Source organism: Oncorhynchus kisutch, linkage group LG2 (assembly GCF_002021735.2).
Source record: "Oncorhynchus kisutch isolate 150728-3 linkage group LG2, Okis_V2, whole genome shotgun sequence".
Classification (NCBI taxonomy): domain Eukaryota; kingdom Metazoa; phylum Chordata; class Actinopteri; order Salmoniformes; family Salmonidae; genus Oncorhynchus; species Oncorhynchus kisutch.
In genome coordinates, this window is record NC_034175.2 from 78078674 (window position 1) to 78093041 (window position 14368).

Sequence of the window (14368 nt, forward strand, 5' to 3'; positions counted from 1 at the left end):
TGTGTATATCAATGATGTTGCTCTTGCTGCGGGCGATTCCCTGATCCACCTCTACGCAGACGACACCATTCTATATACTTTCGGCCCGTCTTTGGACACTGTGCTATCTAACCTCCAAACAAGCTTCAATGCCATACAACACTCCTTCCGTGGCCTCCAACTGCTCTTAAACGCTAGTAAAACCAAATGCATGCTTTTCAACCGGTCGCTGCCTGCACCCGCATGCCCGACTAGCATCACCACCCTGGATGGTTCCGACCTAGAATATGTGGACGTCTATAAGTACCTAGGTGTCTGGCTAGACTGCAAACTCTCCTTCCAGACTCATATCAAACATCTCCAATCGAAAATCAAATCAAGAGTCGGCTTTCTATTCCGCAACAAAACCTCCTTCACTCACGCCGCCAAGCTTACCCTAGTAAAACTGACTATCCTACCGATCCTCGACTTCGGCGATGTCATCTACAAAATGGCTTCCAACACTCTACTCAGCAAACTGGATGCAGTTTATCACAGTGCCATCCGTTTTGTCACTAAAGCACCTTATACCACCCACCACTGCGACTTGTATGCTCTAGTCGGCTGGCCCTCGCTACATATTCGTCGCCAGACCCACTGGCTCCAGGTCATCTACAAGTCCATGCTAGGTAAAGCTCCGCCTTATCTCAGCTCACTGGTCACGATGGCAACACCCATCCGTAGCACGCGCTCCAGCAGGTGTATCTCACTGATCATCCCTAAAGCCAACACCTCATTTGGCCGCCTTTCGTTCCAGTACTCTGCTGCCTGTGACTGGAACGAATTGCAAAAATCGCTGAAGTTGGAGACTTTTATCTCCCTCACCAACTTCAAACATCAGCTATCTGAGCAGCTAACCGATCGCTGCAGCTGTACATAGTCTATTGGTAAATAGCCCACCCTTTTTCACCTACCTCATCCCCATACTGTTTTTATTTATTTACTTTTCTGCTCTTTTGCACACCAATATCTCTACCTGTACATGACCATCTGATCATTCATCACTCCAGTGTTAATCTGCAAAATTGTAATTATTTGCCTACCTCCTCATGCCTTCTGCACACATTGTATATAGACTCCCCCTTTGTTTTCTACTGTGTTATTGACTTGTTAATTGTTTACTCCATGTGTAACTCTTTGTTGTCTGCTCACACTGCTATGCTTTATCTTGGCCAGGTCGCAGTTGCAAATGAGAACTTGTTCTCAACTAGCCTACCTGGTTAAATAAAGGTTAAATAAAAATAAAATAAAATAAAAGATTTCTCGTCATGCTCCTACCCGGAACATAAACCTCCAATCGGGCGATCCTATCGGACATATTTGATGAAACACCGGAACGATTAAAGGAGAACCTATTTGTTTACATAGATCCGAAGTTGAAATATTTTCAGTTTCTCTGACATCTTCTGGTTTCAAAATTAGCCAGGGACTTTTTACTATTTAATAACTTACAAACAGTGAAAAGCCTTTCAATTGTCTTGTTTAGTTAGCTCTCTGGAGCAGGTTTTCCGATTACTACGAGAGTAGCTAGCTAGCTCGATGTTAGCAGCAATCTATCGCTTGCTATTCATTTCACGATGGACGACAGACTATAAAATTTGATGTTATAAACAAATTGAAAGGTTGTTATTTGCAGTTTTACAAAAATGGATATCAGTCTAACAATTTCCCTAATGCGGGGACAGATGGGTAGCGTGATAGAGAGAGCGGTTAGTGCCGCTGTTGAGACGGTGTTGGGAGAGATGCTTAGAGTGGTCGGCATTAAATTCGACGAGCTGAAGATGGAGGTAGTAGCTAAAGAGAAAGAGGCGGAGAACATAAGACAGATGCTGGAGATATCCCGATCTCAGATGAAGACCATGCGGAAACACATGAACGCTCTGGGTGAGAACGCGCACTCTGCCACTTATCAGACCTACCGGACAGCATTCGGCCATTCTGATCCCCGCAGAATTCACGGTTCCTCCGAGGCTTTACCACAGCCGCCGAGAAGGACGGTTCCAAACAACGACCAAATTCCCACTACAAATGGAAACGTACAGGCAAGGAATCGAGTCACCATCACCATACCCTCTGAGAATATGGTCAGGGCCACCCAGCCCTCTGATAATTTGGTCAGGGCCACCCAGCCCTCTGATAACTTGGTCAGGGCCACCCAGCCCTCTGATAATTTAGTCAGGGCCACCCAGCCCTCTGATAATTTGGTCAGGGCCACCCAGCCCTCTGATAATTTGGTCAGGGCCACCCAGCCCTCTGATAATTTGGTCAGGGCCACCCAGCCTTCTGATAACTTGGTCAGGGCCACCCAGCCCTCTGATAATATGGTAACCGTTAGGGCAACATCAACATCCTTTGACACTCACGATGATCTGACAACTGTGATCTCCCAGACTCTGGAGGACCGGACATTGACACCCACTGTCTCTGCAATGAATAGTTCATCAGAGCATCTGGAACCTTTGAAAGGTAGAATGTCTTTTCTCAGATCTTGTCGGGTTTTGTATGTGGCTATTATTCTGTGTTTGCTTGTGTATGTAAATTGGTGGCCTGACTGAACTAGTATAGCCCTCTATTTTCCCCGTGTTTGTTGACCACCATGTTACCTCTCTATCCCCCCCAGAGGAGCCCCCAGCCCTCCTAGACCCCGAGGTGTCTGATGAGAGCCAGAGGAGGGAGGAGGAAGAAGAGTGTCAGGCTGAGTGGACCATTAGTACACAGCCACCAGAGACAAGCACAGACCCTGGGGCCCAGCTGGTCCTCTCCCCTCCCAGGACTGACGGAGCAGACTGCTCTGCCAGGAGTGTACTGCCATCCTCCCAGTCCCTGTCCCAGTTCCAAGTGAAAGAGGAGGAATCTGAGGTGGAGATCATCTGTATCAAACAGGAACCAGAGGAGGTGGAGACCCTGCTGATAAACCTGGCTGCCGAAGGCTTCAACTCTCAGGGCAACCTTTTAGATAGGCAGACTCAGGGCAACCTCCTCCTGGACAGTCATAGGACCATCCCAGGCTCTCAAAGCCAGAGGGATAGGAGAGCACCCCGTCCACCACAGAGCCAGAGGACCTTAGCAGAGAATACACCCTTCACTTCAGCTGACTCTTGTTCATGTGAGTTAAATCTCCCGAGACATGATGGTTCCATAATCTACAGCCATGTCCCAAGGCAAAATACTGCTTTGTTGTGGTCACTATGCTTCTGTTCAATAAAATAGAATTTATCCAATCTAAAGTAATGTTTTTTTGTACTCTTCATCCTCAGATGGGCTGTCCCAGGCAGTGATGTCCATGTCAGGAGTTGCTCCCAGGCCCATGGTGCGTCCGTGGCCCAAGGACCTGAGTCTGTACGAGGAGTTTAAAATGAGACGAACTGAGCTGAGGAGGAGGAGCCAGACCCGTCAGAGGGAGATGGAGAAGAACCTTCCCCAGCCTCTATTAGCTGACCTGGTGAAGGAGAGACGGGAGAAGACCCGGCTCAGAGTGGCCCGCTGGAGAGCCAAGAGGAAGCTGCAGGCCTGTCTACTGACTCAGATGACCCAACAGACACAACACCAACAGACTGGACCGGGACTGGGCCAGGGGAATAGTCTGAACAGTGGGCTGGGGAATCATAGCCAGATTAGCCACCACACACAACACAAAACCACAGGCCCCACTCAGACTCCGCAGAGGAACAGTGCTGCCATCTCTCAATCGCAGTACAATAACAGTTTTTTGTACAACAGAAGTCACTGTGAGACTGGGGCTGGTAATGTTAACTACCCTCCTCTCCAGTTCAACTCCTCCTCTCTAATGCTGGGGCAACATGGAGGACACAATATGGTGGAGCACATTATGCAGCCTACAATGACATCATCCTCACAGCAGGGCCTCTCCCTGACAGACTCTGAGCTCTACCAGTAACAAGGGATCGTGGGTATTCAAATCTTACCCAACAAGTTCTGGATTACTGCTGTTTTTTGTTGTTGTTCTACCTGATAATGAATTACACCCACCTGGTGTCCCAGGTCTAAATCAGTCCCTGATTAGAGGGGAATCACCTACCTGGTGTCCCAGGTCTAAATCAGTCCCTGATTAGAGGGAAATCACCCACCTGGTGTCCCAGGTCTAAATCAGTCCCTGATTAGAGAGGAATCACCCACCTGATGTCCCAGGTCTAAATCAGTCCCTGATTAGAGGGGAATCACCAACCTGGTGTCCCAGGTCTAAATCAGTCCCTGATTAGAGGGAAATCACCCACCTGGTGTCCCAGGTCTAAATCAGTCCCTGATTAGAGAGGAATCACCCACCTGATGTCCCAGGTCTAAATCAGTCCCTGATTAGAGGGGAATCACCAACCTGGTGTCCCAGGTCTAAATCAGTCCCTGATTTGAGGGAAATCACCCACCTGGTGTCCCAGGTCTAAATCAGTCCCTGATTAGAGGGGAAGAGTGGAATTGGCTTTGTGGTCCACATTTGAATTAGAGGGCAGGAGACCAACATTGCAGTACCAGGTCTACTCTACCAGTACCAGTTATACTCTACCAGGTCTACTCTACCAGTACCAGTTCTACTCTACCAGTACCAGTTCTACTCTACCATTTCTACTCTACCAGTTCTACTCTACCAGTACCAGTTCTACTCTACCATTTCTACTCTACCAGTTATACTCTACCAGTTATACTCTACCAGTACCAGGTCTACCCTACCAGTACCAGTTCTACTCTACCAGTCCTACTCTACCAGTACCAGTTCTACTCTACCAGTTCTACTCTACCAGTACCAGTTCTACTCTACCAGTACCAGTTCTACTCTACCAGGTCTACTCTACCAGTACCAGTGCTACTCTGCCAGTTCTACTCTACCAGTACCAGTTATACTCTACCAGGTCTACTCTACCAGTACCAGTTATACTCTACCAGGTCTACTCTACCAGTACCAGTTCTACTCTACCAGTTCTACTCTACCAGTACCAGGTCTACTCTACCAGTACCAGGTCTACTCTACCAGTACCAGTTCTACTCTACTCTACCAGTTCTACTCTACCAGTTCCAGTTATACTCTACCAGGTCTACTCTACCAGTACCAGTTATACTCTACCAGGTCTACTCTACCAGTACCAGTTCTACTCTACCAGTTCTACTCTACCAGTACCAGGTCTACTCTACCAGTACCAGGTCTACTCTACCAGTACCAGTTCTACTCTACCAGGTCTACTCTACCAGTTCTACTCTACCAGTACCAGTTCTACTCTACCAGTTCTACTCTACCAGTACCAGTTCTACACTACCAGTTCTACTCTACCAGTACCAGTCCTACTCTACCAGTACCAGTTCTACTCTACCAGGTCTACTCTACCAGTACCAGTGCTACTCTGCCAGTTCTACTCTACCAGTACCAGTTCTACTCTACCAGTACCAGGTCTACTCTACCAGTACCAGTTCTACTCTACCAGGTCTACTCTACCAGTACCAGGTCTACTCTACCAGGTCTACTCTACCAGTTCTACTCTACCAGTACCAGTACTACTCTACCAGTTCTACTCTACCAGTACCAGTTCTACTCTACCAGTACCAGTTCTACTCTACCAGTACCAGTTCTACTCTACCAGTACCAGTACTACTCTACCAGTTCTACTCTACCAGTACCAGTTCTACTCTACCAGTAACAATAGAGCAAATGATTTGTTTTGTGGAGTCACTCCGTTGTATGGCACCCTATTCTCTATGTAGTGCACTATGTTTGACAAAGGTCTTTATGGCTCTGGTCAAAAGTAGTGCACAATATAGGGTATAGGGTGTCATTTTCAGACACAGCCTATGCCTTCTGATGCAGGGCCAATAACATGAGATATTTCAAGGGGAATTGTGTGAATGCAAAATGATCTAAATTGCCTGTGACAAATTGATCAAAAAGGCTTTTATTTTAGGATAACAGCCTAATAATGATAATTTAATTGCTTTTTTTTTAATTACCTGAGAATGTTTTAATGTACAACAACAGTATTTTTATTAAAACACATTATTTATGTTAACTTGAATAATGACCATCCCTACATGTCTTGAAATATGGAGTATAAATCACTGTACTTGGATAACTGATAGAATCGTCTTGCATCTAGGTCAAACTAATGATTTTATTTGGCAAACTTCATTGTCAATATTATTTAATCAACTGTTATTTATACATTGTATTGCTCTGCAACTGGATTTAAATCATGATAATAATATGAATAAGCTCTATTCAGATATAGGCCTATTCAATGGCATAATAGGAAACTATCCAATACATTATGAGTCACTTTTTAGAGTTATGGCCTAGTCTTTGATCAGATGGAATTTCTCTTGCTTCATTCCTCTTGTCCCTACTTGATAGTTTCATTAGCAGTGTTCAAGGTGAACAGCTGTTTCCATGAACCTGTCCTGTCAGTTATGTTTTGACAGCATTTAGAAAGTTTGCATAGAAAATAGATGGGACAATTTCCTGTTACTGTGCGTTTCCATTGTTCATGAAAACAGCTGGATGGAATGACGTCACACCTATAAAAAACACTTAGAGAAAACCGAGTGTGGAATGAAAAGGAAGTGGTTTCCATGATTGTGCGTTAATAAAATGGCGATAGCCACATCCCACCGATCTGTTTCATGTCTCAGGGAGCTGGATGGCAGAAGGATACGTTCTCTGGTGAAGAACAACCCCTTCACAACAGTTGGCCAGATCAAGAACACCCTCAAGGAGGTAGGATTATCTGTGTCAAAGTCTAGGAGGGAGCCGTATCTGTGTCAAGGAGGTAGGTCTACCTGTGTCAAAGTCTAGGAGGTAGGTGTATCTGTGTCAAGGAGGTAGGTGTATCTGTCAAGGAGGTAGGTGTATTTGTGTCAAGGAGGTAGGTGTATCTGTCGAGGTAGGTGTATTTGTGTCAAAGTCAACGAGGTAGGTGTATCTGTGTCAAGGAGGTTGGTGTATCTGTGTCAAAGTCACCAGTCAAGAGAAGACTTCACCAGAGTAAATACAGAGCGTTTACCACAAGATGCAAACCATTGGTCAGCTTGTGTAGTACTGAGAACAGTCCGACCCGGTTGATGCAAACCATTGGTCAGCTTGTGTAGTACTGAGAACAGTCCGACCCGGTTGATGTAAACCATTGGTCAGCTTGTGTAGTACTGAGAACAGTCCGACCCGGTTGATGTAAACCATTGGTCAGCTTGTGTAGTACTGAGAACAGTCCGACCCGGTTGATGTAAACCATTGGTCAGCTTGTGTAGTACTGAGAACAGTCCGACCCGGTTGATGCAAACCATTGGTCAGCTTGTGTAGTACTGAGAACAGTCCGACCCGGTTGATGTAAACCATTGGTCAGCTTGTGTAGTACTGAGAACAGTCCGACCCGATTGATGTAAACCATTGGTCAGCTTGTGTAGTACTGAGAACAGTCCGACCCGGTTGATGTAAACCATTGGTCAGCTTGTGTAGTACTGAGAACAGTCCGACCCGGTTGATGTAAACCATTGGTCAGCTTGTGTAGTACTGAGAACAGTCCGACCCGGTTGATGTAAACCATTGGTCAGCTTGTGTAGTACTGAGAACAGTCCGACCCGGTTGATGTAAACCATTGGTCAGCTTGTGTAGTACTGAGAACAGTCCGACCCGGTTGATGTAAACCATTGGTCAGCTTGTGTAGTACTGAGAACAGTCCGACCCGGTTGATGTAAACCATTGGTCAGCTTGTGTAGTACTGAGAACAGTCCGACCCGGTTGATGTAAACCATTGGTCAGCCTCAATAACAGGAAGAGCAGATTAGAGTGTTTCAAACAACATCTAAAAGCATCCTATGGACAGATGAGACAAAGATCAACTTGTACCAGAATGATGGGAAGAGAAGAGTATGGAGAAGGGAAGGAACTGCTCATCATCAGAGCATACCACCTCATCTGTGAAGCATGGAGGAGGTGGTGTTACGCTGTGGGAATGTATGGCTGCCAATGGAACTGCTTTCCTTGTATTTAGTGATGATGTGACTGCTGACAAAAACAGCAGGATGAATTCTGAAGTGTTTACGGCTGATGTTATTATCTGCTCAGATTGGACGGCGCATCACAGTGACAATGACCCAAAGCATACTGCGAAAGCAACCCAATACTTTGTTAAGGCAAAGAAGTGGAATGTTCTGCAATGGCCAAGTCAATCACCTGACCGGAATCCAACTGAGCAGGCATTTCACTTGCTGAAGGCAAAACACTCCAAGTACAAGCAGGAAGTGAAGACAGAGCGTCACCAGGGAAGAAACCCAGCATCTGGTGATGTCTATGGGTTCCCCTCAACCCCCCAACCCCTCCCATCTATCTCTGACCACCATCCAGTCCCATCCTTCAGCTACCCTCAACCCCTCCCATCTATCTCTGAACACCATCCAGTCCCATCCTTCAGCTACCCTCAACCCCTCCCATCTATCTCTGAACACCATCCAGTCCCATCCTTCAGCTCCCCTCAACCCCTCCCATCTATCTCTGACCACCATCCAGTCCCATCCTTCAGCTCCCCTCAACCCCTCCCATCTATCTCTGACCACCATCCAGTCCCATCCTTCAGCTACCCTCAACCCCTCCCATCTATCTCTGAACACCATCCAGTCCCATCCTTCAGCTACCCTCAACCCCTCCCATCTATCTCTGAACACCATCCAGTCCCATCCTTCAGCTCCCCTCAACCCCTCCCATCTATCTCTGACCACCATCCAGTCCCATCCTTCAGCTCCCCTCAACCCCTCCCATCTATCTCTGACCACCATCCAGTCCCATCCTTCAGCTACCCTCAACCCCTCCCATCTATCTCTGAACACCATCCAGTCCCATCCTTCAGCTACCCTCAACCCCTCCCATCTATCTCTGAACCCCATCCAGTCCTTCAGCTACCCTCAACCCCTCCCATCTATCTCTGAACCCCATCCAGTCCTTCAGCTACCCTCAACCCCTCCCATCTATCTCTGAACCCCATCCAGTCCTTCAGCTCCCCTCAACCCCTCCCATCTATCTCTGAACCCCATCCAGTCCTTCAGCTCCCCTCAACCTCTCCCATCTATCTCTGAACCCCATCCAGTCCTTCAGCTCCCCTCAACCCCTCCCATCTATCTCTGAACCCCATCCAGTCCTTCAGCTCCCCCCAACCCCTCCCATCTATCTCTGACCACCATCCAGTCCTTCAGCTCCCCTCAACCCCTCCCATCTATCTCTGAACCCCATCCAGTCCCAGCTCCCCTCAACCCCTCCCATCTATCTCTGACCACCATCCAGTCCTTCAGCTCCCCTCAACCCCTCCCATCTATCTCTGAACCCCATCCAGTCCTTCAGCTCCCCTCAACCCCTCCCATCTATCTCTGAACCCCATCCAGTCCTTCAGCTCCCCTCAACCCCTCCCATCTATCTCTGACCACCATCCAGTCCTTCAGCTCCCCTCAACCCCTCCCATCTATCTCTGAACCCCATCCAGTCCCAGCTCCCCTCAACCCCTCCCATCTATCTCTGACCACCATCCAGTCCTTCAGCTCCCCTCAACCCCTCCCATCTATCTCTGAACCCCATCCAGTCCCAGCTCCCCTCAACCCCTCCCATCTATCTCTGAACCCCATCCAGTCCCAGCTCCCCTCAACCCCTCCCATCTATCTCTGACCACCATCCAGTCCTTCAGCTCCCCTCAACCCCTCCCATCTATCTCTGAACCCCATCCAGTCCTTCAGCTCCCCTCAACCCCTCCCATCTATCTCTGAACCCCATCCAGTCCTTCAGCTCCCCTCAACCCCTCCCATCTATCTCTGAACCCCATCCAGTCCCAGCTCCCCTCAACCCCTCCCATCTATCTCTGAACCCCATCCAGTCCCAGCTCCCCTCAACCCCTCCCATCTATCTCTGACCACCATCCAGTCCTTCAGCTCCCCTCAACCCCTCCCATCTATCTCTGAACCCCATCCAGTCCCAGCTCCCCTCAACCCCTCCCATCTATCTCTGAACCCCATCCAGTCCCAGCTCCCCTCAACCCCTCCCATCTATCTCTGACCACCATCCAGTCCTTCAGCTCCCCTCAACCCCTCCCATCTATCTCTGAACCCCATCCAGTCCTTCAGCTCCCCTCAACCCCTCCCATCTATCTCTGAACCCCATCCAGTCCTTCAGCTCCCCTCAACCCCTCCCATCTATCTCTGACCACCATCCAGTCCTTCAGCTCCCCTCAACCCCTCCCATCTATCTCTGAACCCCATCCAGTCCCAGCTCCCCTCAACCCCTCCCATCTATCTCTGACCACCATCCAGTCCTTCAGCTCCCCTCAACCCCTCCCATCTATCTCTGAACCCCATCCAGTCCCAGCTCCCCTCAACCCCTCCCATCTATCTCTGACCACCATCCAGTCCTTCAGCTCCCCTCAACCCCTCCCATCTATCTCTGAACCCCATCCAGTCCTTCAGCTCCCCTCAACCCCTCCCATCTATCTCTGAACCCCATCCAGTCCTTCAGCTCCCCTCAACCCCTCCCATCTATCTCTGAACCCCATCCAGTCCTTCAGCTACCCTCAACCCCTCCCATCTATCTCTGAACCCCATCCAGTCCTTCAGCTCCCCCCAACCCCTCCCATCTATCTCTGAACCCCATCCAGTCCCAGCTCCCCTCAACCCCTCCCATCTATCTCTGAACCCCATCCTTCAGCTCCCCTCAACCCCTCCCATCTATCTCTGACCACCATCCAGTCCTTCAGCTCCCCTCAACCCCTCCCATCTATCTCTGACCACCATCCAGTCCTTCAGCTCCCCTCAACCCCTCCCATCTATCTCTGAACCCCATCCAGTCCTTCAGCTCCCCTCAACCCCTCCCATCTATCTCTGAACCCCATCCAGTCCCAGCTCCCCTCAACCCCTCCCATCTATCTCTGAACCCCATCCAGTCCTTCAGCTCCCCCCAACCCCTCCCATCTATCTCTGAACCCCATCCAGTCCTTCAGCTACCCTCAACCCCTCCCATCTATCTCTGAACCCCATCCAGTCCCATCCTTCAGCTCCCCTCAACCCCTCCCATCTATCTCTGAACCCCATCCTTCAGCTCCCCTCAACCCCTCCCATCTATCTCTGAACCCCATCCAGTCCTTCAGCTCCCCTCAACCCCTCCCATCTATCTCTGAACCCCAACCTTCAGCTCCCCTCAACCCCTCCCATCTATCTCTGAACCCCATCCTTCAGCTCCCCTCAACCCCTCCCATCTATCTCTGACCACCATCCAGTTTTGATTTCTAGCTGACATATATTTTTTAACTGCTGTGATGTTTGCCAAAATATCTCAACCTTTCTATTCTCAGAGTTCCTACAGATTGTAAATTAAAGATAACATTTTTGAGTATGATTATATCATTGATCGATTGACTATGACTTTTTAAATCACCCAGTAGTGCTATTTTGCAGAGTTAGCTCCAAGTAAATGTTGCCATTCCTGAACCTGCGACCAAAAACAAGCTACATATGGGCAGTACCAAAACAAGCTACATATGGGCAGTACCAAAACAAGCTACATATGGGCAGTACCAAAACAAGCTACATATGGGCAGTACCAAAACAAGCTACATATGAACAGTACCAAAACAAGCTACATATGAACAGTACCAAAACAAGCTACATATGAACAGTACCAAAACAAGCTACATATGGGCAGTACCAAAACAAGTGATCTAATGGTTCTGTCTCTTCGCAGCAAAATCTGCAGAGCAGGGAAGGTTGTATCAACCTATTATATGACATTCTATTGGTTGCAAGAATTTTGTACAATAATTTAAATTGGAAAAACTCAAGTTTTGAGTCCGGCGTTTTGCGTATCAGTTCATAAACCATGTGCCATGGAATCGGTACGTCGAAAATCCCCTCCCAACTATTTTGCAATTTATATGACACAGCTGTCAACCTGTATGGACCAGCTGTCAACCTGTATGGAACAGCTGTCAACCTGTATGGAACAGCAGTCAACCTGTATGGACCAGCTGTCAACCTGTATGGACCAGCAGTCAACCTGTATGGACCAGCAGTCAACCTGTATGGACCAGCAGTCAACCTGTATGGAACACCTGTATGGACCAGCTGTCAATGTCAAGGTTACTGCAGGGTGTTACTGCAGGGGGTTACTGCATGGTGTTACTGCAGGGTGTTACTGCAGGGTGTTACTGCAGGGGGTTACTGCAGGGTGTTACTGCAGGGTGTTACTGCAGGGTGTTACTGCAGGGGGTTACTGCAGGGTGTTACTGCAGGGGGTTACTGCAGGGGGTTACTGCAGGGGGTTACTGCAGGGGTTACTGCAGGGGTTACTGCTGTTGGATCCTGTATTTTACATTATAGCCATTAGATATATGATTAAATATGATCTGATGTTGGTTGTGTGAGGTGTCTACATTTGTGCACTGGAGCATCATTATGAGATTAAACAACTGCTTGCTACTTGCCTGTGTGTGTGTGACCTGCATGTTGCAAAACTGTAGATAACAGCCCAGCAGATGCTTTGTCCTTGTGTTTGTATGTAACAATATTGAGCACATGGTGTGACTTGCTGTATCTTACAAAGTTGTGATAGGGAGGGGTAGTCATCACGAGGTTTAACAACTTCTAGGAGAAAACACACAGGAGACAACGATACAATGTAACAATGATATAACATGTAACAACTTCTAGGAGAAAACACACAGGAGACAACGATACAATGTAACAATGATATAACATGTAACAACTTCTAGGAGAAAAACACACAGGAGACAACGATACAATGTAACAATGATATAACATGTAACAACTTCTAGGAGAAAACACACAGGAGACAACGATACAATGTAACAATGATATAACATGTAACAACTTCTAGGAGAAAACACACAGGAGACAACGATACAATGTAACAATGATATAACATGTAACAACTTCTAGGAGAAAACACACAGGAGACAACGATACAATGTAACAATGATATAACATGTAACAACTTCTAGGAGAAAACACACAGGAGACAACGATACAATGTAACAATGATATAACATGTAACAACTTCTAGGAGAAAACACACAGGAGACAACGATACAATGTAACAATGATATAACATGTAACAACTTCTAGGAGAAAACACACAGGAGACAACGATACAATGTAACAATGATACAACATGTAACAACTTCTAGGAGAAAACACACAGGAGACAACGATACAATGTAACAATGATATAACATGTAACAACTTCTAGGAGAAAACACACAGGAGACAACGATACAATGTAACAATGATACAACATGTAACAACTTCTAGGAGAAAACACACAGGAGACAACGATACAATGTAACAATGATATAACATGTAACAACTTCTAGGAGAAAACACACAGGAGACAACGATACAATGTAACAATGATATACATGTAACAACTTCTAGGAGAAAACACACAGGAGACAACGATACAATGTAACAATGATACAACATGTAACAACTTCTAGGAGAAAACACACAGGAGACAACGATACAATGTAACAATGATACAACATGTAACAACTTCTAGGAGAAAACACACAGGAGACAACGATACAATGTAACAATGATACAACATGTAACAACTTCTAGGAGAAAACACACAGGAGACAACGATACAATGTAACAATGATATAACATGTAACAACTTCTAGGAGAAAACACACAGGAGACAACGATACAATGTAACAATGATACAACATGTAACAACTTCTAGGAGAAAACACACAGGAGACAACGATACAATGTAACAATGATATAACATGTAACAACTTCTAGGAGAAAACACACAGGAGACAACGATACAATGTAACAATGATATAACATGTAACAACTTCTAGGAGAAAACACACAGGAGACAACGATACAATGTAACAATGATATAACATGTAACAACTTCTAGGAGAAAACACACAGGAGACAACGATACAATGTAACAATGATATAACATGTAACAACTTCTAGGAGAAAACACACAGGAGACAACGATACAATGTAACAATGATATAACATGTAACAACTTCTAGGAGAAAACACACAGGAGACAACGATACAATGTAACAATGATATAACATGTAACAACTTCTAGGAGAAAACACACAGGAGACAACGATACAATGTAACAATGATACAACATGTAACAACTTCTAGGAGAAAACACACAGGAGACAACGATACAATGTAACAATGATATAACATGTAACAACTTCTAGGAGAAAACACACAGGAGACAACGATACAATGTAACAATGATACAACATGTAACAACTTCTAGGAGAAAACACACAGGAGACAACGATACAATGTAACAATGATACAACATGTAACAACTTCTAGGAGAAAACAC

General features: G+C 46.6%; 1 protein-coding gene across 1 annotated transcript; it reads left to right on the top strand.

The window, feature by feature from the left end:
• The first annotated feature begins 1333 nt into the window (after positions 1-1333).
• Positions 1334-6626, top strand: LOC109885152 (uncharacterized). The gene is made up of 3 exons (XM_020477006.2): positions 1334-2484; positions 2639-3124; positions 3276-6626. Exons 1-3 carry the CDS (start codon positions 1665-1667, stop codon positions 3914-3916), a joined length of 1947 nt encoding a protein of 648 aa, XP_020332595.2. The 5' UTR covers positions 1334-1664; the 3' UTR covers positions 3917-6626.
• The last annotated feature ends 7742 nt before the right edge of the window (positions 6627-14368 follow it).